Here is a 26,271-nt window from a genome sequence, read left to right on the forward strand (position 1 = left end):
ATCAGTAAAAAGATCATGTGTTAATAAGAGGGGAGTGGATAATTGAGGCAGCAATGTGTAAAGAGGGGTGCGTTACAGGGAGAGTGACGGATGTAATAGCCTTGAAGAAAATACTGTGAAGTGATATGAAAAATAGCAATTTGTAATATATGGTGTGTTTGAAATAAAACAAATGTTTTTTTTAGAACAAAAGTTGCAATTATTAAAGTTCCAATACCAAATAACGGTTCACTGCGGTTAGTGTTAAATAATTTGTTTATTTGAAGGAACAGTTGATCAGCACAGTTGACCACAGACGACATCTATAAAAGTGAATATGGTTAATTAACACAGGCTAAAAGTTAGGCAATTATTTAGCTGTTGAATCGTTGTAAATGATATCTGCAAACTCCAGCCCAGTATGCTTCACTGGCAACATTTTCCAATACAGGTATTTCCATTTGCAAGCAAATTCTTACCTTTAAAATGTTTCACAGTGATCACAGAGAGAGAGTGTGAGTAATACAAGGTGATAGACAATCTTCCTGACTAAACAGCTTGCACTTCCATTGTAGAAGCCTCATTTCCTATAATATAGTCCTCCACTATTTTGGCATTAGCTGGAAAAATGTATTTTAAAAAAAATTATTGTTTTTCTCCTTCCGTTGGTTTAAAATTTTAGTTGGTTAATAATATCCTGTTTTCCTTGGTCCTTCCAACAGATTTATCGCAGAACTTAAATAAACCTGGACAGTTTAATGCTACCATTTCCAATAATAAGGAGGGATCTGTCTCATCTGATGGAGGAGACCTCACAGACGCTGACATATATACAGCCACAGGTCAAACACCGTATACATCTACTCATATTAAGGAGGAACCGGTCTCATGTGATGGAGAAGACCTCACAGACGCTGACATGTATACACCCACAGGTCATACACAGTATACAGCTACTCATATTCAGGAGGAAATAGTCTCATGTGATGGAGAAGACCTCACAGACGCTGACATGTATACAGCCACAGGTCATACACAGTATACAGCTACTCATATTAAGGAGGAACCGGTCTCATGTGATGGAGTAGACCTTGTGAACAATGACCTGTATACATCTACTCTTATTAAGGAGGAACCGGCCTCATGTTATGAAGGAGACCTCACAGACACTGACATGTATATTCCCACAGGCCATACACAGTATATCGCTACTCCTATAAAGGAGGAACCGGCCTCATGGGATGGAGAAGACCTCACAGACACTGACATGTATACACCCACAGGTCATTCACAGTATACATCTACTCATACTAAGGAGGGACCAGTCTCGCGTGGAGGAGACCTCACACTCAATGACATGTATTTTCCAACAGATCTGACCGTTCACACAGGAGGGAAACCATTTTCGTGTCCTGAGTGTGGAAAACGTTTTAGACAGAGGACAGATCTGGAACGACATTTACGAACCCACACTGGAGAGAAGCCATTTTGTTGTACAGAGTGTGGTAAATGTTTTAACAACAAAGCTTACCTCACCGCTCATCAGAAAAGTCACTCAGTAGAGAAGCCATTTTGTTGCACCGAATGTGGTAAATGTTTTAAGACCAAACCTTGCCTTACCATTCACCTGAAAGGCCACACTGGACAGAAGCCATACTCCTGTCCCGAATGTGGAAAAGGTTTTGTTCAAAAGTGCCGTCTTAATGAGCATTTGAGCCGACACACGGGGGAGCGGCCATTCTTGTGCCTTGTGTGTGGTAAAGGATTTACACGGAGAGCTCACTATATCCAACACCAGACGCTTCACACGGGAGAGAAGCCGTATCACTGCTCTGAGTGTGGGAGGCGTTTCAGACAGAAGAACGCTCTGAAGCTGCATTTAAAGGCTCACACAGATGGAAAGCCGTTTCTTTGTCCACTTTGTGGCAAATGTTTTACATGTAAGTCAGAACTTCGTCAACATACTAAAGAACACACTGGAAATAAGCCATATTCTTGTTCCGAATGTGGGAAATGTTTTCCACAGTGGTCGTTGCTCACACGGCACCAGACCGTTCACACAGGGGAGAGACTGTATAGCTGCTCAGAATGTGGTAAGTGTTTTCAAAGGAAAGATGTATTAATTCGTCATTCACGATCTCACACGGGATAGAAGACATTCTCTTTCAATGAATGTGGGAAATGTTTTCCAGTGGAAAAACAAAACAAAAAAAACATTTGAATGCTCCACATGTACAGGAAATTTTAGATACAAGCAAAAATTCATGAATGAAAAACAAACCGTAATAAATACTTGGCGCGTTTCCAGATTGGAAATTGGACATTGCAGCAGGAGGCAAATTAAAAGTTATTAGGTTGATGACCAGTTATCCCTCAACCCCTTTAAGTTATACAAAGAAAGACTCTGTCAATGTCTAATAAACTGTTGAGTGCTTTGGAAATGTGTTGTGTGTGTATGTGTGTGTGTATATATATATATATATGTAAAATGTTTTCAAAGAAACAAAGTAAATTTTGCCGCATTATCCAGTAGCGTGTATAGTAATCTCCAGTGATATCAACCAGTCAACTGTGTTATGATACTGGGCCGCAACTGTCCGTATAATGGGGGACTACTGAAGTCTACATGTTACATACAGACAGTCCGGGAAATAAATGAAGCGCAGGATTTACATGCTGTAAAATGTGTTCCACATGCCAATGAAGGGGTGTCCCCCTCCAGAATTTACCTGACCTGTTCGCTCCAATTTCACACACTAAGGAGAAACCAGTTTCATGTGATGGAGGAGACCTCACAGACACTGACATGTATACACCCACAGGTCATACACAGTACACATCTACTCATAATAAGGAGGAACCGGCCTCATGTGATGGAGGAGACCTCACAGACACTGACATATACACACCCACAGGTCATACACCGTATACATCTACTCATACTAAGGAGGAACCGGTCTCATGTGACAGAGGAGACCTCACAGACACTGACATGTATACACCCACAGGTCATATACAGTATTCTGTACATCTACTCATAATCAGGAGGAACCAGTCTCATGTGATGGAGGAATGTCACAAACCAAAGAATATTTGCCTCCGATGATTCTGTGTTTATACAAAATATCGCCCTTGGAATCACCCAATACATTGAAGACCAAGCACAGAACAGAATCCATTTTCTTGCTCTAAATGTGGAAAACCATTTACCCAGGAGGCTGCTTTGAATGACCATTTAAAAAGCCACAAAAAACATTCGGAGTGTGGAAAATGTTTTCGCCAAAAGACAGATTTCACCAACACACACAGGAGAAAAACCATTTGCCTAACACTCCCCTTCCGCAGCCTAACCCTAGTACTCTGCCTCCTAATCCTTTCCCTATTGGCAGAAGGCCCCCATACACTATGCGATATGGGAACGATTTCACCCGATTCGGATGAATTGGGCAGTGAAATCGTCCCAAATCGCACTTGTAGACATCCGATGCGCGGTCCCGTGCACATCGGATCGGGAGGTCGGACGGGCTGCACATAAGATTTGCCAAATCTTATGTGCAGCCCAGCCAGGGAGCTGTGCAGGGGGACAGCAGCGGGCGGGGGATGCCGGCTATAGAGAGCCAAGCAGGGGGAGGCTGCATATGGCACCGGGCTGGAGGAAGCTGTGTTGCGGTGGGGTGACAGCGGGAGGCGAGCAGGGAGAACTTGATGACATGACGCTGGCTGCCGGGCAGCGCCGCAGCGGCGGTAGCCGGGAGAAACATATAACTTAAAAAAAAAAACGCCCATAGAGATGACTAGCAAGCCATTGATTGGCCAGCGTCATGTCATCAAGTTCTCCCTGCTCGCCTCCCGCTGTCACCCCACCGCAACACAGCTTCCTCCTGCCCGGCGCCATATGTAGCCTCTCCCTGCTCGGCTCTCAATTAGCCGGCATCCCGCTGCTGTCCCCCGCACGGCTCCCTCCTCCTGCAGCTCCCCGGGGACTGCATATGATAAATCCATGAGATTTATCATATGCAAACCTTGACACATCAAGTGTCTAATCGTGCTTCCCCCTCCCGGGGAGCTGCAGGGGAAATCAGGTCCGACTTGTCCCTAGGACAAGTCGGACTAATGTATGGAGGCCTTAACACTCTCCTTCCACAGTCTAACCCTAGTGCTCCGCCTCCTAATCCTTTCCCTATTGCCTACCACTCTCCTTCCGCAGTCTAACCCTAGTGCTCCGCCTCCTAATCCTTTCCCTATTGCCTAACACTCCCCTTCCGCAGTCTAACCCTAGTGCTCCGCCTCCTAATCCTTTCCCTATTGCCTACCACTCTCCTTCCGCAGTCTAACCCTAGTGCTCCGCCTCCTAATCCTTTCCCTATTGCCTAACACTCCCCTTCCACAGCCTAACCCTAGTGCTCCGCCTCCTAATCCTTTCCCTATTGACTAACACTCTCCTTCCGCAGTCTAACCCTAGTGCTCCGCCTCCTAATCCTTTCCCTATTGCCTAACACTGTCCTTCCGCAGTCTAACCCTAGTGCTCCGCCTCCTAATCCTTTCCTTATTGCCTACCACTGTCCTTCTGCAGTCTAACCTAAACCTTCAACAGAATAACCCTAGTGCTCCGCAACCTAACCCTCCCCCTGATGTCTAACCCTTACCCCCACCTTTTGCCTAACACTACCTATCCGCAGCCTAACCCTTCCACAGCCTAACACCCTAGTGCTCCGCAATCTAGCCCTCTCCCTATTGCCTAGCACTCCCCTTCCGCAGCCTAACCCTAACCCTTCCTTTCCACAGCCTATCCCTAGTGCTCTGCAACCTAACCCTACCCCTGGTGCCTAACCCTTCCCTTTCATAGCCTAACCCTTCCCTTCCACAACCTAACCTTAATGCTCCACAAACTAACCCTCTTCCGCAGCCTAACCCTCCTCCTAGTGCCTTATCCTCCCCTCCCCAGTCCCTAACCCTCCGCCTTAACTGCCAAACCCTAACCTTCTGCAAAGTGCCTAACCCTAACTGTCCCCTGTGCCTAACCCTCCCCCTAGTGCCTGGGGATGACCTTCCACAGCCTAACCCTCCTCTTAGTGCCTTACCCCCCAGTCCCTAACAATCCGCTTCCGCTACCTAACCCTAACCTTCTGCCAAGTGCCTGACCCTAACTGTCCCCTCCGGCAGCCTAGCCGTTCCCCAAGTGCCGAATCCAACTCTTACCCTGACCCTAAAAATCATGAAAAACAATGTGTTAACTTTTGACCTCTCGTGTGACCTATTGACAGTCCTTCTATTTAATGTTTATCTTCCATCTGGAAACAGAGGACTAATAGGCCCTTAGCGCAAACTCTTCCTTAGCATAAATTACACAGATTTATCAACAAAGTCTGCATCAGACCTTCTGTCATACGTGTTCGACATGTAGCCCTCCAGCAGCGATGGAACTACAAATCCCAGCATTCCCTGTCACAGTGTTGTTACAGGGCAGGACATGCTAAAACTGTGGGGTAGGGCATGCTGGGATGCTATGCTCACAGACTGTGCCAAGTTTCTCCTTACCACATATTATATATAGTAATAGAAAAAAAGGCATGTAAACACACCCGGAAGTACAAGGTGGAGCGCATATCGGAACGCACAACGCGGAAGCGTCTATGGAACGCACGCTTTAGACATGATATGGAACGCAAAAGCCGGAAGTGGCGTGTAGCGGTTCCGGGTGGCCGCTTCCGCTCGTTGTCTGTGCTATTGAGGAGGAGGGGACAGGAGGTGTTGCAGGTGAGAGCCGGGTATAACCGGCAGCTATAGGTCATAATGTCACTGGGTGAGGGCTGGAGGTGGCGGGCACCAGGGGGCGCCATGCTATGGGGGGCAAGTGCAGTGCTGGTGGGTTAGGATTAAATTGGCCACATAAATCTAAACACCACACTATGTGCTTATTATACTGGACACACCACTAGGTGATGATATGGTCAGAGGCTGCCATTAGGGTGAGGGGTTTACAGCTGCTGAGCATGGGCGCCTTGGGGTCTGTTTATTTACTGTCAGCACGTTGTGACAGCCCTAACAGCAGCGATGCAGTCTGTCACGTAGGAGCCAATCAGGATTCCTCCATTAACAGTGCAACTCTAGCCACAGCTGTTGCTATGGGTTACTGCACACCACCCCATACCATATTAGATTACATGGTACCCGTATTGATCTAATGTGTCATGTGCTTCCTAACTGCAATCCTCAAGGCACCCCAACAGTCCAGGTTTTCCGGATATTTCTGCTGGTGCTCAGATGGTATAACCAAACTGACTGAGGTGCTAATTTAAGTCACCTGTTGGTGCCTTGAGGATTGTGTTTGGAAACCGCTGGTGTAGGGTAATAACTCGTATAGTAACCAGAAGATTCAACTCCAACATGGCTTGGTCCCAGGAAGCTTGTGTCTACGTCACTGCTCTTGGTGAAGGCAGTGCCACTCTTGGTGTTGGCCACCCAAGAGAGAATGTAACACCACAGTAAATTGCCCACAGTGATTGCATTAATGCTCACATATGATTATGACCTGTAATAAAGTGTACCTAGAGATCACCATGATAAAGACAAGTTCATGCATTGGTGGGAAGCAGTATGTCCACAAGGTGTTGGTTGGCAGAGATCGTGTGGTCTTCTGCAAGGGCGGAGGCATTATCAACCACCATGATCAAAGCACATTTGCTGGTGCTAGGTACATGTTGATAAATACTGGTCAATAACTTGATTGATCCTCTTCCACTCTAGTTCATTCTCTCTTATTTCTCCGTAGAATAAAGACAAATACTCTGGCACCAGATGTCTTCTAGCTTGGAGAAGCAATCACGAAACAGAGAGTCCCCTATGGAGGACTCGACTGTATCAGTAACGATGGAAGAGGACGTGGGTCAGGTTTCTGGAAGTATCCTTAGACTGACTCTGGAGATCATTCACACGGTCACTGGAGGGGTGAGATTCTCGGGGATATTGTCTGTATTGTATCATTGATGAGGTGGTTGTGGTTAGATGTCCTCGTTGGCAGCCAAGAGTAGAACACAGTCCGGGTTGGACGGGGTTATTCAGGGCCTACTGGTAAACCAGTGGTTTCAGAAGAATATATTTCCCCATTCAATGTGTTTTTCCCATATTTGCTCATATATGTAGTTTTAATGAATAGTAGACAAATAAATTGACCAACAATAAATGATGGTGGTTTTGTGCGGTGGAATCATCTGAGGGCATCAACAAAAGAGGTTATATGGAGGATCTTGGAGACTTGGTGGAGGATGTATGTTAGAATAAACCCATCACCCAAGAGGCTGGTTGTGTAGAATCTAGAGATGGATGGATGACACATAGACCATATATACATACGTTTCTCATGAACTTGATACTTATACCATAAACATTGTACCCAGGCAAAGAACCATTTTGTTGGTCAAAAACATCAATGACTTTTTTCAATAGTGAACATGTTCTAAGACATCTATCGCATCCGTGTAAACCTGGTATTTGTAATCAACTTGTGAAGTCAATAGAAAGACACTTTGCTTCCAGACAGTGCTATATATAGCAGTTACGAATTCAGACACATTAGGAAAAGGCTGTAGCAAACGATTACTAATAACAAATCTATATTTTGTTAAAAAAAAGGTATCACATGCTAAATGTGTCCTATATATCTGGGATATATAAATAATAATAAAAGGTGGGTGATAAAGAAGCCCCCCCCCCCCCTCTATCCCACTTCTGATATCCCCCAACTTTTCCCTTCCATTTCTCCTGCTCTCTCTTCAACTAATACACATTATGGTACTTGTGTATTATAGCGGCGCCCCCGATGTACATTGCGCAATGTTTTTATCGCATCGCATGCCATGCACCCGATGGCATGCGATGCAACGCGATTTTTGCCCCCTATGCGATGAAACATTGTATGAGCACCCTAAAGGGTGCTTTTAAGCACCCAAATGGGTGCTTACAATGTTAAATGCACCCCCACGCCACCCCCCCCCCCACTATAAACGTGAACCCGAAGCGTGGCGAGTGCAGCGGTACGCGTGGCGAGTGCAGCGGTACGCGTCCTCCGACCTTTTCATACCCCCACTATCCACGTCGGCGTGGAGTTGAGAATAGAAAGTGTGGCGAGCGCAGCGAGGCGAGGGGACGCGGATACCTGTGAAGCCCGCGAGGGGACGCGGATACCTGTGAAGGTATCCGCGTCCCCTCGCGGGGCTCGCTGCGCTTGCCACGCTTTGGGCTCGGAGGCTCGCTGCGCTTGCCACACTTTCTATTCCCAACTCCACGCCGACGTGGATAGTGGGGGTATGAAAAGGTCGGAGGACGCGTACCGCCGCCCCTCGCCACGCTTCGGGTTTACGTTTATAGTGGGGGGGTGGCGTGGGGGTACATTTCACATTGTAAGCACCCATTAGGGTGCTTATACAATTTTTAATCGTATGGCATTGTATGCCATACACAATGTCATACAATTGTAAAATTGTATGTCATTGTACAATATCGCGTGATATCGCGTCGCATCGCATACCGTCGCATGCCTTATGGTATGCAATGCGATGGGCGCCGCTATAATACACAAGTACCCACATTATCTCCTGAACTATAGCTGACATTTCTGTTTATCCAAAGTCCCTTGTCGAGGGTAAACCAATAGCGTGGCCATTCCCGGGAAGTTCTCAATATTCCACACCAATCACATCATTTTCAGTAGCGCTCTTAACGTATTAAGAATATAGAGGGTTAATTGACTTTTGCAGAAACTTATGGTGTCCATAGACATATGTGATCGGATGTGATGCCACATCGGGTGCTGTAAGGGTGCTGGCGTCGGTGTAACACAGTGCGGGAGGGCTGGCGGGCTGCAGAATTTTGAAAAAAAAAAAACTATTTAAAACACTGGACGGCAATCTGATTGGCTGAGAGAGCTCTATCTCAGCCACTCAGAGGGCCGCCCAGTGTATTAAATATTTTTTTAAAATGTAGGAGCCAGAAAACTAACAATTAGTGACAGTGCACGCCGAAGGCACGCATCATAAATGTACACACGCCATAATGCCCATTACACATTATACCAAACATCATAATGCTCATTACACATTATGCCACACACTATAATGCCTATTACATATAATACCACATGCCATAATTACATATTATGCCACATACTGTAAATTCTGCTTAACTACGTGCTCATTGCTATGGGTTTCATGCTTGATGCCAGGGGTTAACATGCTCATTGCCAATGGTGTTAAAATGCTTGTTGCCAATGGGGTTAACATGCACTGCCATGGTTACATGCTTGTTGCTATGTGGTTACCATGGTCTGCCAGGGGTAAATACTTCTTGCCATGAGGTTAACCTACTCATTGCCAAGGGGTAAATGCTTGTTGCTATGGGGTTAACCTGCTCTGCCAGGGGTAAATGCTCGTTGTCATGGGTGTAACCTGCTCGTTGCCAAGGGGTTACATGCTCTGTCAGGGGAACATGCTCTGCCATGGGTTTACCTCGTTGCCAAGGGGTAAATAGCAGCCTTCTCTTTCATGCCAGTCAGAGCGGTCGTCAAACCCCCTCCGCCCCTGTATAAGAGCAGGTCCGCCCCGTTATGGCTATTTTAAAACTAGCGCCAGATCGCAACGCATTCGGAGCTTGACTGCCAATCAGGAGCCGAGCTACCACTGCCGCTCCTGATTGGTTTCCGAACTGCACACGTCAATTGGTTCGCGATGCTGGCTCGAGTTTTGTTATCGCCGCGCCAACACAGACCTGCTCTTGCCTCCTATACAGCCGTGGGGTGTGTGTGTGTGGGGAGGGGGGGGGGGGGTTGATGACCGCTCCAGTCTGCCCGGCTGTTACTGCAAACCCACTCAGCCAAAACCAGATTCTGCTTCCTCCCCTAAAAAAATGTGATCGCCAGGAAGCAGAATCTGGTCGCCATGGCGACCTAACGCCTGGGGTCTGTCGTGCCGGGCTCATGCAATTCGATAAATTTTATGTGCAGCACATAATATCTACCGACGCGACATTTGACCGTCGGCCCGCACATTACGTCAGGTGACCCATTCGACGTGCAAACAACCCTTCCATTTATCGCACAGAAGGATTGCATGCAATATCGCCCTAGTGTATGGGCACCATAAGACTTTCCTAACAATTTTCATGTTTTTTTTTATACTTGTTCGTCAGCGTTATAAATGCAGGGTTTCCGTTTTCCAGATACCCTTGGGTTTAGAGTTACACAAAGCACCATACATACAGGATAAAGATACATTGAGATATGCAATAATTGGGATTGTGAACTACAAATAAATCAACAGCCACATCTATAGAAGTAACACTATTAACATATTCATCTATACAAACTTTAGCCATTACCTTGGTCCCACAAATACTAGCGATGGCGAAATATAGGTTACCTTTAAAACTTATCCCTAGCCAAGAGTCTACTTTTCTGCCCTTTAAATAGTTTATATCTGACTGTAGGGGTATCCCCAGCCTAAGAAATGCAGCCAATAAGTGGCCTCACCCTTCAGTCCTCTCCACTTGGTCAAGAGGAGAGGAATCTAGTGCGGAGTCCAACGTCATTTCTCTTGTTTATGTCGATTTGTAGGACTACGTCATTGTGAAGAAAATGGGTGATGAAAATATCTCCGCAGGGTTGAATAGGACCCAGAGCTCCATCATGGTGCCTTCACCTCACTCACTGATACATAAGAGACACCATAATGAGAAGATCTTGGAACTCACCAACAAGATCATCCAGCTTCTGACTGGAGAGGTGACTGCTGGGATTGGGACATTATACAGTAACCCCGGGGGGGATGTGTCTTGATGATGATGACTGTATCCTTGTGTGTGTCAGGTGGCTGTTGGTTTTTCTGATGAGTGGAAGCATCTAGATGGACATGACCATCGCGAAAGTTCTCGATGCATCAAATTACTTGGTAAGCAGACATTATCTCGTGTTTTCCTTTCACAGTTGCCACACATGTTGTAAAGCTACTCTTACGCTGGTACCAATGATATATCTATAGCTGAAATAACTTTGCAACGCGTTTCGTGGTTGTGTGAACTTCATGAGGAAGCTTTCACATATTGTAAGACTATTTTATAATTTGTTTTGTACCTTTTCATTTGGTTGCTCTTACGTAAATGTAGGTGCCCACTCTAAGCCCCAAGAATCAAAAACATTCTAGTAAACTCTACAGTTAACATGGAGCATAAACAAAGTTCTTATCACTTCTTATTGGCCAAAAATGTATGCCCAGCTACCAGGTCACGGTGACCCTCCTCTGGTGGGTTCCTAACATTCCTTATACCTTGCTCTGGCCAAGGAATCCTACTTTAAGTCCCTCATCCTTTCCCAATCATCCAATCCCCGCATGCTCTTCGCCACCTTCAACTCCTTGCTCTCCCCCCCTCCTCCAGCTCTTCCGTCCTCCATCGTAGCCGCTGATTTTGCTACCTACTTTTCAACCAAAATCTCCTCTCTCAGGACTGCTATCACTGCTGCCATGACCTCACCTTCTCCCTCCTCCCCTCCTACATCTCCACTCCCCTCCTTCCAACCCCTGTCCTCATTTTACCCCACCACTGCTGCTGAAGTCCACTCTATCCTTCAATCCGCTTCTCCCTCCACCTGCCCGCTCGATCCTATCCCCTCCAATATTATCCATCATCTCAGTCCGTCAGTCTGCTCTCACCTGGCTCACCTCTTTAATCTTTCCCTATCCTCTGGGATCTTCCCTTCCTCCTTCAAACACGCTCTTGTCTCCCCAATTCTCAAAAAAACAAATCTGGACCTCAACTCTCCATCCAACTACAGGCCCATCTCCCTCCTTCCTTTTGCCTCCAAGCTCCTAGAACGTCTGACCTATAATCGTCTCCTAAGCAACCTTACTGCTTACTCCATTCTAGACCCCCTCCAATCCGGGTTCCGCCCTTTACATTCCACTGAAACTGCCCTGACCAAAGTCACTAACGATCTACTATCGGCTAAATCCAAAGGCCTCTTCTCTATCCTCATCCAGCTTGATCTGTCGGCTGCCTTTGACACTGTTGACCACCCTCTCCTGCTCAACACCCTCCGCTCCTTTGGCCTCACTGGCACGGTCTTCTCCTGGTTCACCTCATACCTCTCCAATCGCTCCTTCTCCGTCTCCACTCCGAGCTCCTCCTCTCCTACTACCCCCCAGCCAGTCGGTGTTCCCCAAGGGTCAGTCCTTGGCCCTCTCCTCTTCTCCCTCTACACCACCTCTCTGGGCACCCTCATCAGCTCCTATGGTTTTCATTACCACCTTTATGCTGATGATACCCTAATCTATCTCTCCTCCCCCGACTTCCCCATCACTCCTGTCCAAGGTCTCTGAATGCCTCACGGCCATCTCAGCCTGGATGACCCAACGCTTCCTGAAACTAAACATGGCTAAAACTGAACTTCTAATCTTCCATCCCCCGAACATCCCCTCTTCTCCCACTATCTCCATCAGCATTGGTGAAACCCAGATCACGTCCACCGACCAAACGCGCTGCCTCGGTGTCATCATTGACTCCTCCCTCTCTTTCACCCCCCACATTCGTGCTCTCTCACAGTCTTGTCGCTTTCACCTACACAACATCTCACGCATCAGACCATTCCTCTCCACTGACGCGACCAAAATTCTCATTCACTCTCTTGTCATCTCCCGCCTTGACTACTGCAACATCCTTCTCTCTGGGCTACCTCTCACCCGCCTCGCACCTCTCCAATGCATTCTTAACGCTGCTGCTAGGCTCATCTTTCTCTCCCGCCGCTCTACCTCCGCCTCCCTCCTCTGTCTATCTCTTCACTGGCTCCCCATTCCTTTCCGAGTTCTCTTTAAACTCCTCACCACCAACTACAAGGCTCTCTCCTCCTCCACAGCTCCCTACCTCTCTTCACTGATCTCTATCCACACTCCCTCCCGTCCTCTTCGCTCCATCGCTGACCGCCGACTGACCTCTCACCTTATCACCTCCTCCCACTCCCGTGTCCAAGACTTCTCTTGCGCTGCCCCCCTGCACTGGAACAACCTCCCGCCACCCATCAGGCTATCTGATTCCCTTACCTCCTTCAAGCGCTCCCTCAAAACCCACTTTTTTCGACTAGCCTATCCCTCCTCCTAACCTCTTTTGATCCTCCTATCCTGCCTCCGTTCCTACTTATCCTATTGTATTTCGTTCATCCACCCACCTATTTTTAGTATGTTAACTCTTATGAGCAGGGCCCTCCTTCCTCACATACTCACCCTACCTCTTTACCTCACCTGTGCTCCTGTCCTGTTCGTCCCTTCCTCAACTTCATCTTCAGCCTCCTTGACAATTTTGACACCTACTTCTGAACTGATGCTGATTTTAGTTCTACCAGCTATACTCCTATTTATACTGTATTTTTCAACACACCCTGTACGTTACCTTGTAATTTGTTTTTTTTTGTTTGCTATGTACGGCGCTGCGGACACTTTGCGGTGCCTTATAAATAAACGTACTACTACTACTATATAAATGTGATGAACCTTCTGGTTGGACTTCAAGGTTGCCTTGTCTACAGTCCTGCTAGATACCTTCATGGGATCTTGTTTGACTCTTGATGACTGCGATCCTGCTACTTCTCTGCTGCTAATGTTTCTGGGGTAGTCTTTTTTTATTGTGTACATACAGCTAAAGTTCCTCCTTCCACATAAGAATCCTGTCCTCTTGCCCCAAGAACTTTTTACTTTTATACCTGAAAATAATGCCTGTGTCTTATGAAACAACTTTTACCCTATTTGCTTGCTTCTAACAGGTTCCGGCAAGAGAAATGCTTGCAGTATCAAGCAAGAGCAGGAAGGTGACTGCAAACAGGGCCTAAGCAGGTTCAGGAGAAAGTTCAAAGACGTGGCAGTACAAACTCACCCTGAGCTTAACCCGGAGCTTACCGCCAATGAAAATGGGATTCTTCCAGACGCTTGTACCACCGTTGAGCAGTCGCAGTACATAACCACCCGTATCAAAGAAGAGCTGGTGTCTGATGAAGAAGGGAACCTCACAGACACCTCTACGCCGACCGATAATGCACAGATAGACTATATTATAACTTACATCAAAGAAGAGGATGAGTCTTGCGATGATGAAACCCTAACTGATACCGACGTGTACACCCCTAGGGAGTACTCCTCCATCTGCAAGAGAGCGGGCGAGAAGAACATGACGGTGATGTACACCGGAACGGACAAGCAGGCCAGCAAGTCAGCTTCTACCTCCCACCGCCAGTTCCTGGAGGACACTAAACTGATGCACAGCTTTGCCAAATGTGAAAAGTGTTTCACCTGCAATAAACACCAGAGGATCCAGATCAGGGAGAAGCCCTTCGCCTGCTCCACCTGTGGGAAGTTCTTCACAACCAACTCCAACCTCGTGACCCACCAGAGAATCCACACCGGAGAGAAACCATTCTCTTGCTCTGAGTGCGGGAAGTGCTTCACTAGCAGCTCGGACCTGGTCAAACACAAGATCATTCACACTGGGGAGAAGCCGTTTCCTTGTTCCCTATGTGGGAAATGTTTTACCAACAAGTCCAATCTTATCAAACACCAGAGAATCCACACGGGGGAGAGGCCGTATTCCTGTCCGGAGTGTGGGAAGAGGTTCACCAGTACATCTCACCTGGTCACGCACCGTAGAACTCATACGGGGGAGAAGCCCTACCCTTGCCCCGTTTGCAGCAAGTTTTTTAGCAGTAAGTCTCATTTAGTCGAGCATCAGAGGATTCACACGGGAGAGAAGCCATTTACTTGCCAGGAATGCGGGAAGTGTTTTACACAGAAGAGCAACCTGAATAATCATTTCAGGATTCACTCCAGGGAAAAAACTGTTACTTACCACTAGATGCCGGAACATCTCGTTGCTGCATGGATTACCAATGGCCACACATAGGCATGAGAGCACGGTAGTAGATCACACATTTTTATTCTTTCTTGCCTACCGAGGTTAGTCAAATGTATGGCATTCAAAATGGCTGCTTCATTAATGACTTGGCTATCCTAAACATTTCTTCCCTGACAGCCTAGAGTTGAGTGCCAACTGAGTGGCTTGACATTGACTCTCATAGTCGAGCGGGCTAGAGTTGAGCACCGACTGGGTGACTTGACTCTCAAACTCGGGCAGCCTATATTTGAGTGCCAACTGCGTGGCATGACATTGACTCTTGAACTCGGGCAGCCTAAAGTTGAGCGCCGGCTGGGTAGCTTGACATTGACTCTCGATCTTGGGCTGGCCAGAGTTGAATGTCAACCTTGTGGATGGAATGGAGTGTTTGGCTTGAGCCGCTTGAAGTTGAGTGCTGCCTTGGTGGCCCAAAATTACCTCTGGCTCATTGAACCCGGGATCTGCACAGCCTTAATATAAGTTAATGGTCTTAAGCTATTTTATATCATATTTTAGTAATTTTTGGGGGGTTTTAATGAAGTCAAAACCAACACTATAAAGGGATAAAGGAAACTTGTTCGTAAACAAATATTTATTGAGGCAATAGGGATTATGGGGACACTAAAAATCTTCAAGAGATGGAACGAGAAATCAGATGAAATCCAATTTTCTTCAAGTGTATATTATATGTAGCGGTCACTGTATAATGCCAACATACAGCAAATGATAAACTGGACATTCATATTTAGCTCCTAAACTGGTTTATTAAATCTAAACTTCAGAATTTTTGTTATATTTTGTAAAAACTGTTGACCTATCACCACCACGAATGATCAATTTGCTTCTTTCTTTTCTATTTTGAGTAATAGGTTCACTACGTATGAATTTGAACTGTCGTTGTATTTTTGTGGAAAGCTATACCTTTATACATACAATGTTTCCATTTGCCTTGATACATACATGGCCGCCATCTTGGAATTCACAAAATGGCTGCCGGAACCAATGTTTTCGGATTCTATCCTAGAAATTGGATTTTCGCAGCTGAACTAACATTTTCAGGGCCAAAGAATCTAATGGTACCAGAGTAGATAAAGTAGATTCAACCACAAACCTATTAGGCTGATATTTTTCCTTTTATTCAATGTTCTACAAGCGATCATGAACATTGCACTAAGGAAGTGACCATTAAGTACCGTAACACTCTACATGACAGAAATGGTTTCCATTTTGTATTATTATACTTATATATAATAATAAATGTATATTTTGTATAATGTATAATTATTTTTTTTTACCAATTTCAATGCAATAATACAATGAGTCTTTACATTAGGCATGTTCAACCTTGGCCCTCCAGCGGTTGTGAAACTACAAGTCCCTTAATGCCTTGCCACAGTTTTGCTATTAGGGAATGCTAAAATTATTGCAAGGCATGCTGGGATGTGTAGTTTCAAAACAGCTGGAGGGCCATAGGTTAGAGACGCCTGCTTTACATATTGTCGCCATCTTCGACAAGGCAAATGGAATCATTGCTTTTCTGATTGCTTATGCAATAGCGCTTACAGCAATGTATAGTGTTCCTACTATCCACAAAAATCCAACGGAGTTACAGAGTGAACCGGACTATACATTTATACATTTATTAAATCAAACACAAATGTAGCTATATAAGCATTTAAAGCAATAGTTAACCCTTTGAGTACCAATTGAATGCGTCAAAATTGCCAAGCAAACATTTTTATTCATCAGAATGACCTGTAATGTTACCTTTTATTTATATATATATATATATATATATATATATGAAATGTTTTTTTTATATGAATTTATATAACAAATGCGAGCACCGCTGGTATTTTTAGTGCATATTTTGCACATCTCTGACATAACTGTTGGCATTCAAAGGGTTAATAAGTCCTAAAACAATACATGATTGGTTCCGTAAAATAAGTTTGTGGGTTCCGCTTTTGTGAAAAGTAACAACGCACAATGGATTGGGGGGTGCCCCTTTATGTACGGTAGGAATGTACTGAAGACTCCGGATTAAAAATAACTCAATTGGGATGTTGCAACAGCAGTACTTGAAGTAAGATAAGCTGCCAGTGCAGGTCTGACGCGTTTCACCGATAACCACTTCCTCAGCTGGATTTCTTTGACCTTTTTTAAAAGACGTTTTCTTCAAGAACTTTTCCAGTAATTGATTGGACATTTTCTTATCATTCTACAGGAATGGCTTGTCATTTAGGGACAACTTCCACTGAGAAATTGCGCTACATTCTATCTGCTGACAATATTTTTAGGTTTTAAAGTTTTATTAACTATTGTTTTAAATACTAAAGGCGAAGGGTATATATGTCATATTGATACATATGTGTTTGATTTAGTAAATGCGATTTTGTTTTACACAAAGACCAGATGGATGAATTGCTTGCAGCATTGTTAGGTCCGGTGCAAAAGCACAACGGTGCTCATGGCACCTAGTGGATGGATAGGGTAATGCAGCCACATAAATGCGCCAAGCTCTGCGTAAAGGCGTTGACTTGCATTTGTTTCTGTGGCTGAATTTGCGCTCATTGCGTGTGAGCCCCTGAATGTATGTATTCTTTTCCGTGGTGCAAAGTTGTTGGCTATTTTAAGTGGCACACATTTTTTTTTTCTTTATGGCGTGTCCTTCACAGACTGACCACATGGAGGCGATAATGAGTATAAAGAAATTTTTCAGCCCTTCTGCTCTCTGTCATTTACTATGCTGGTGGGAAAAAACACTTCATATATTTATATCTGTACTAAAAATAGTGCCACCTCCCAGTGACCGTATACAGCAGTGATGGCTAACCTTGACACTCAAGCTTTTGTTGAACTACACATCCCAGCATGCCCTGCATCAGTTTTAGCATGGCCAAATAGTACCATATAATGGAGCCACCTCCCAGTGACCATATACAGGATATTTTCACTTCCTGACGTTATTGTAGCAGGCTGGGGGCTCTTGTTTGCTCCTCCGTCATCCCCTAATTGGATTTGGCTTCAATAAAGATTTTGCTACCGTTGGTACACTGTTTCAATGTTTGCATAAGATTGACTGTACCACACTTACCATGCCATGCCATTTACCATACCAGCAGGGGCGCTGGCTTATGTTTTTGCCGGTGGGTGCTCCCCCCAGTCCTGGCAGCGCCGCAGAGGGTCCTGGCAGCACCGCAGCGGGGTCCCAGCAGCGGATATGCCATCAGCAGCAGGGGTCCCTGCAGAAGTTGGGAACTAGCAGTGGTATTAATACCGCTACTAGTTCCTATCCGCTGCTGACGGCATATCCACTGCTGGGACCCCGCTGCAGCGCTGCCAGAATTCCTGTGGGGGCTCCTCACCTTCCGTGGGTGCTCTGGCCCCGGAGCACCCACGGTTTTGGCGTCTATGCATACCAGGCCATTTAATCACCGCATGGTTGTGTTGTTCATAAGGGCCCCCAGGTGGATTGCAATCAGTTAAAAAATATTGTAAAAACTTTATACCATATTGCATTTATTTAAACTGCTCCGGTTTGTGTGACTCAAAAGGAGTGGAGCCAATGTGGTGGAGAATGATCTTGGATTGGGGGTGGGGCTTAATTTGCCTTGGTTTTGCATGTATACATGGTAGGCATAGGCAAATCTAAGGGGGGTGCGCTGGACCACCCATTAGACCGCCGGCCGTCCCAACCATTAAGAAATTTAAAGCTGTGACAGCCAGGTAGAGAGAGCTGTGCACTGCCTGGCTGTATACTCAAAGCAGGTCCGCTGCTATTTTCAACTCTCCCATTGGACTGCGAGCCAATAGGAGTTTGCTGTCCAGCAGCCAAACAGGATTGGTGTCTGCTGATTGGCTATTGACTCGCGGTCAGTGGGAGAGATGAAAATAGGAACAGACCTACTTTGAGTATACAGCCAGGCAGCGCACAGCTCTCTGCCCAGCTGTCATTGCTTTAAATTGTGCTTGGAAGTAGGGATGCCAATCCCGGGGCATTTTTTCAATCCCGGGAATCGGGATTGAAAAATGCTCAATCCCGGGATTGGCATCTCTAATCAGTTTAGGCAAAAAAAATGCTACAAAGAAGCCCAGTCCCCCGCGCTACAGCCGCCCCGCACATTCATTTACTCACACCGGCGGCCGGGAGCAGGGCAGACAGGGCAGGAGGTGTCAGCGGCGGTAGCAGCAGCAGAGCCGCCCGGAGGGCGGGCGGCCGACGCTGCCAGGTCCGGTCCAGGTCAGAGATGATTCTGGAGCGGGTATGGGCAGTCCGACCTGCGCAGCGTGATGGTCAGAGGTCACGCTGCGCAGGTCGGACTGCCCATACCAGCTCCAGACTGCAGTCTGGGGATCAGGAACTCCTGGGTAGCGTCTGAGCACTCGCTCAGACGCTGCCCGGCATTAGATATGCGCATGCGCATATAATCCCGAAATCCCGGGATTGAAAGATCCAATCCCGGGATTCAAATCCCAGCGTTTTTTAGGCCAAATCCCGGGATCCCGACGATCCCAATCCCGGGATTGGCCACCCTATTTGGAAGGCGGCTGTCGGTCTCACTCCCCCATGGCAATGAGCAATTCCCTCCACCGCGGCAACCAGCAATTCCCTCCCTCTTGGCAATAAGCAATTCTCTCTCCTTTGGCAATCAGCAATTCCCTCCACAGTGGCAATGAGCATGACTTCCCCCTTGGCAACAAGCATGAAGCCCCCTTGGTATCGAGTATGAATTCCCTGGCATCAAGCAAGCACCCCCTTGCAATGAGCATGTAGGTAAGTGGCACTAATGTATCAAATATGTAATGGGCATCATGGTGTGTGGTATAACGTGTGATGGGCATCATGGTGTGTGGTATAACATGCGATGGGCATCACAGTGTTTGGTATAACATGCGATGGTGTATGCATCATGCGACATCATGGTGTATGCATCACGGTGTGTGGTATAACGTGCGATGGGCATCACGTGTGTGGTATAATGTGATGGAAAAAAAGGGGGATTTAAACACAGTGCTCTAAGTGGATATTAAGCTCTGGGTATACCCTACTGAAGAAATGCACACTGGACACACTGAGTAAATTTACATTTTATAAATAAAAACATAAATAAAAAACATGAATTATGCCATCATAGAAATAGGCATTAAAAGCCATATATAAACCATACATTTTAGAAAAATAGTATAAAAGTATAGCATAAAAATACATGAATCAAAATAACACGTTTGTAAGAAAGGCTCCGTATATATAGATCTGGTGAGTTCAGTCAATATGGGGTGAAGGTCAGCAATGCTGAGGTTAATGCCAGAGAGGCTAGGGGTAAAGCTAGCAGGTAGCAGAAATACAGCCAGTTAGCATGTGAGAAAAAAGATGCATATGGCAGTCAACTGGCAGTATTCAAGTCAAATCGGCAGGTTTATTATTAGTAGCGGGGTAAAGTTGTGTAGCTCACCCTCAGCCTCAATGCTGTTGGCAGATAGGGTCGAGCTTAAGGGCTGTTTCGCAGGCTCCAGCTGACGCCGGGCAGCGAAACTCTGCAAGGCCAAGAAGCTGTGCTGTTCATAGTAGTTTACAATGGTCGAGATGGCCACAGCCTGGCAGCCAGTGGCATCCAGTTGCAACCGGGCGGCCAGGCCGTGACAGTCCCGTTGAATGGACACAATGCTGTCCATTGTTAACTACTGTGTACGGCATGGCTTTTGGCCGTGTAGTGTTTTGCTGCCTGGTGTTAACCGGAGCGGGTGAAACAGCCCTAAGGCCCCTTTCACACACACTGGCAGCCGCCGGGCGGCTAAAGCCCGCAGGACAAAAGCCGTGTCTTGCACAGAAGTTAATAATGGACATGATTGTGTCCATTTACATAGAACAGCGCCGGCCGGTTGCAGCCGGATGTCACCACTTGAAAGGATGGCTGCCAGGCTGTGGCCATCCCCACCATTGTAAACTTCTGTGTGCGGCACAGCTTCCTGGCTGTACGGGGTTTCGCTGCCCGGCGGCTGCTGGTGTGTGAAAGGGGCCTACGACTTGCTGGGCTCCCCTCTCCAATTAATGGCAGCGTGTGTCCTGGGATGTTCACGCCTGGATAGATAGAGGCGGCTGGGGGGCTTCCTTAGCTGCTGGGGGTTGTGCATACAGGGAGCTGGTCACGGGGGGAGGAGGCGCGGCAAGCCGGCTCGCATGTCCGAAGACAGCGTAAATTACTCCTTTGCGTGCTAAAAGATGTAACCGAAAGTGAAAACAAGTTTTGCAAGGACATATATTTGTTTCAAACTTGGTGAAGACAAAGATTGGAGGTAGGAGCAGATAGGGAATGGGGGGGGGGGGGTGGAGAGTTTGTGGACTAAAAACGGTCACAGCTCAAAGTGAAAATGCATTGCAGAAGCTGCCATTTTGACGTGCTTTTAACTAGTAAATATATAAATGACTTCCTCATGCCTTATAAAGTGTGCAGTGAAATGCTTGTTCCTTGCTTAAAAACAATCCCAGGCAGTTTGGGAGGGGTGCTAATCCACACCGAAGACCTCTCAACCTTCAAGTGCACATATGCTCAAGTAAGTGTAGGGTGACCAACTCATCCCTTTAATCCGGGACACATATTAATTACACAATTAGTGTAATTAATATGTGTCCCCAGGGCTATTTTTGTGCAGGCTCCAGCAGGAACTGTGGCCCTTATTCTAGTTCACTCTTTCAGACAAAATATTTCTTAGATGGACAAAACCATGTGCACTGCAGGTGAGGCAGGTGTAAAACCCCACCCAAATCTAATTATCTCTGCACAAGTAACACCTGCCTCACCTGCAGTGCACATGGTTTTGTCCATCTATGAAATATTTTGTCTGAAAGAGTGAACTAGAATAATGGCCTCAGTTCCTGCTGGAGCCTGCACAAAAATAGCTCTGTGTGTCCCGGATTAAAGGGATGAGTTGGTCACCCTAAGTAAGTGCTTTATATATTTGTTTAGTAATAATGGTAATTCTCAAACTAGCTGGGGAGCTAAAGCGGAGATTGTAGTGAATTCCTAACCCATGGCAAGTTCATAGTAACGACCACAAGATGGCGCTGTGGCAACAAGAAATGACTTGCTCCGCACAGACTCTCGCTGCTCAGTGCACTGTAGAAAGCATTTTGCTGCTATTGATTTATTCCAGCATAACATATGAATGTATATGTATGCTGGGCCTGGTTATGGAGTAGGAATTCAATGCAGATGAAAACTGTATTCAATTGCATTTTTTTCCAGATGAGATGCGGTTTGTAGTGAATAGATCTGGTGTCGATCTAAGTTAGAGGGCATGCTGATCCTTGTAGTGCCTTGGCTTCAGGAGAATTTTCTCTCAATTTAGAAATACATAAATGTTTGTGCTATTATTATGTTTTGCTGGTCTGGCCAACCTGTGTGGTCCACAGCTGTTTTGAAACCACAAGTCCCAGCATGCACTGCCACAGTTATGCTATCTGGGAATGCTGATAATGTGGCAAGGCATGCTGGGATGTGTAGTTTCACTACCAGTGTTAGATGAAAATTTGAACTAAAATATTTTTTTCTGTGACCTAATCACCCATACACCTTGTATTTACTGTAGTCTTTAATTATTTCAATTAACAAAATGTAATTAAAAAACAACCTGAACTGATATTTGCAGACAATAAATTACCTGACGTGAAGGACACAGCATTTGTGTTGACCTTGCCTGATACCTAGATTACTAATCACGGGCCAATTAAGGCCTGTCCCCGTCCCCGATGGTGGGTAACTGCACATAGGCAGTAATGGGTGTATGCAGACCCCCACAATATTTTCAATTGCCCGGGCACTCGCTGCCTGATTGACAGGCAGTGGGGTGTTCCTGGGCGGACCCCCGGCGTTTCATGGGCGTACAAAAACAGTGGGCACACCCATAGAAATGTTGGGCAGGCACCAATTGGGCAGATGACATCACATGACATCAGCCTCCAGTTCGGACCAACAACGTGCAGCAGAAAGGTAAGTCCTGGGTTACCATTCTGCTGCAACCAGAGGAACAGTCATTCGGGGCACCGTTGTCCTGCTCACTGGACTCAAAGTATATGCAGCCTAGAGCAGGGCTGAATCACCCCCACATAGTGACAGTTATACAAAGTATTCAAGGGAACGATAGAGAAATGATCTTCAGCAAAATCCATGACAGCATCATTATACTGCACCGCTGTGACTAAATCAGTGACTAGAATTACACTAAAATGTTATCTGAGATCACGGAATAAATATGGGGCGCCGGACAGTTTCCCGACAGTCAGGATCCCTACAGTCAAAACCCTGACACTCGGGGTCCCGGCGGCCACCAGCTATTCTCCCTTGTGGAGGTCCACGACCCCTATAGAGGGAGAATAGAATAGGTGGCGAGCGTAGGGAACCACCGTGCCCGCAATGGGCTTTTTTGCGTTCGCCACGCTGTGTGAGTCCGGCCAGTCGGGATCCAGACGTCGGGCTAATAACTGTCGGGATCCCATATACCACACCCATAAATCTGGACTAAGACAAAAAAAGGGAAAATGCAACATTTAATTTAGTCATATATAAAGAAAATGACGAAGACTAAAACTTTATTGAAAATCCCTGACAAAATGAACACTGTTCCCAACCGCTGGGGAACCACAGGTTGGCTGGACCTCATGTAACATACAGTAGGAGCCTAAAAATAGTGGGCACTAAGCCATGCGAGCGTAGCAAGCGATGCGAGGGGGTGCGGTGCACTTTAAACTGTGTCCATGTCGACTGTGTTGACATTCAGGTAAAAAAAAAACAGTGAAAAACCCCATGTCGACCTAGACATTGTCGAACTAACGACCTGTCGAACTAATGACCGTTCGACCTATAACCATGTTGACCTTTTCCCATGTCGACCTAATGGTGTTGACCTAATGACTGTCGACCATCATGCTGTAGACCAACTGATTCCAACCCCTATTTATTGATACTGGTGTGGGAATCTATTTCTCTGGGATAACTGGCATAAACCCCACAAGTGAGGTATGTGTGCCATAGGGCACATTAGAAAGAACCTTTCACGTTGTGCCAGGTTACCTGACGGCCAGAGGGGCACCCAGGGGCTCAGCAATTATCTTGTTGAAACCAAGAGAGGAAATCACAGAGAAATCTTCTTGTGCAAATACAATTTTAAAACTTAATATGTAATAGATTTACCTTAACATGAATTTAGATAGTTTCCTTGTCACGAACAAAAACCCAACGCTGCAGAAATATTTCGCTAATGTTACCGCTATACAGCAGATGCTGGTACTACAGGTCGGTCTCGGCACCAGAGTCTTATGTCTATGTAGTGACCCTTATTATTCCTGTTATTTATATACCAAGGGATAGGTAATGGTATGTAGGATCATTGGTCACCCATGGGCATTACCATGTGTCCGGGATACCGCCACAAGGTCGACATGCATTAACCCCTTGAGTGGTGGGTTTTTCTGGGGCAGGACATACCTACCAGGGCAAGTTTTTCCTGCCCCAGAAATACCCACCACAGACGGGGCAGACCCCCCTCCCCATCCCTCCTGTCGCTCCCTCCCCACCAGCAATTGTACGCCAGAGTTCCCCTGCTGCCACCATTCACGGCAGTGACCAGGCGGCAGGCTCGGGGATGGTCGGGGGCAGCTCTGGGGGACTCGGGCACCCAAACATTCCCGAGCAGGGATTGTCGTTGCCGGTGCATACTCAATGCAGTGAATGGCAGTGGCAGGAGAGTTCCGGCATACACCAGAGGGACAAGTGAGAGCGACAGGAGGGGAGGGGATAACGACCAATGTGCCGACCACATGTCAGCACATGAGCCGACATGTGCTGACAGGTGGTATTTTTTGCCCAACCATCCATTAGGGTGTGGTGGGAGAATAAAGTGTGTTGACAGTAGCGAAGCACCGTGCCCGAGGCATGGCGAGTACGAGCCATGTGAGGGGACGTGCTGGTACGTTTCGGTGTCCATGTCGACTGTGTAGAAATTCAAAAAAGTGAAGAACCCCATGTTGACCTTTTGACCGTCAACCTTCCCCATGTTGACCTAATTTGTGTGTCAACCTAATGACCTGACATAACCCATGTGGAGCTTCAGTCATGACAACCTTCCTGCATGTTGACCACGAGTCATGTCGACCTTAATGCATGTTGACCTAATGATTGTCGACCCAGTTGCTGTCTGTCTAATGATCCATGAATGAGAGAGTGACACCCCGATAACAGTTTGAAGGGACAGACACAGAGAGAAGTATCAAGTTTGCAAAAAGAGGTTTCAGTTCGCCCTCTGGTGCACCATTGTGTATTGCAGAAGGCTAGGACCTATGCCCCCTGCAAACGAAACATCCCATGTAAAAGCAGGCATGCACTCAATGACCCTCTCACCTCCAGGATTGGACCCAAGCCACCCATTTCCCATTTGTCAATCTAGACATCCATTCACCAGACCACCACCCTTGCTACTGGGACCCCTCCTTGAGATCCATCTCCAGGTGAGCCATCCACCTCAGCCACCTGTCATTCCCCATCAACAAATCCCAGCACGGGACCACTGATTAAGTTCTCTCCAGGTGGGCCCTTACATCTTAGCCACCTGAAAATGTCAAGTCCATCCTGGAACACTCTGAGGATCACCCAGCCATCTGTTGCCACAACCTCCATCTAGGACGACAACATGGGACCGCTGACAGAGATCATTCCAGGTAGGCACACTCAACAGAGCCACCTGTATAGTCAAGTCCCCCCGGGCAACTTCGAGGAGTACCATCATCTTTGGACATCTTCGGGTGCCATTCAAAGGAGGATATCCCCAGACACTTTCTTGCCCCATCCCAGTAGCCACGGCCTGCCCCTGGACCCCCCCTCACAAAGATTGGACCCGCCACTTCAACCCCATCCATCTCTGACGGCCTAGTCTGGATTTTCGCAGCACTACACCTTCCAAACTGTGGAAACACAATTCATTGGCCACGGTAAAGTGCACTTACCATCAGGACTCACATCCAAGTCCCAAATCTTGGTGGCTCTACATCCTTCCTGACAGTGAGATTTTATATTCTATATATTTTTTATTATTTAATTTTATTTAGTATCAGTGAATGTACTAGGGTTATGTGTTTTATAATAAATTCGGTACTTGTGTATTATCTGGGCGCCCAATTTTTTCATTGCATGCCACTACTTAAGGCATGCGATGCAATGCAATTTTTCATTGTAAAGACCCAATTTTTAAATGTATAGTCAGCCATGGGTGATTTCATACCCCCAGTATCCAACTATGCATGGAGTTGATTTTATATAGTGTGGCGAGCGCAGCGAGCCCCCGAGCCCGAAGCATGGCGAGGGGACGTGGATTACTTAA

The 26,271-nt window shown here is 46.5% G+C and overlaps 1 protein-coding gene across 1 annotated transcript in view; it reads left to right on the forward strand.

Moving 5' to 3' along the window:
* Nucleotides 1-17,622, forward strand: part of LOC146009515 (uncharacterized) — a 36,582-nt gene extending 18,960 nt beyond the window's left edge. The window contains 5 exon segments of the mRNA XM_083149958.1: nt 702-2,170; nt 6,757-6,927; nt 10,586-10,753; nt 10,838-10,919; nt 13,778-17,622. Coding sequence (XP_083006084.1) covers nt 702-2,170; nt 6,757-6,927; nt 10,586-10,753; nt 10,838-10,919; nt 13,778-14,859 — 2,972 coding nt within the window. The 3' untranslated portion in view covers nt 14,860-17,622.
* The last annotated feature ends 8,649 nt before the right edge of the window (nt 17,623-26,271 follow it).

This window comes from Crinia signifera, chromosome 6 (genome assembly GCF_055691185.1).
Source record: "Crinia signifera chromosome 6, ASM5569118v1, whole genome shotgun sequence".
Taxonomy (NCBI): Eukaryota; Metazoa; Chordata; class Amphibia; order Anura; family Myobatrachidae; genus Crinia; species Crinia signifera.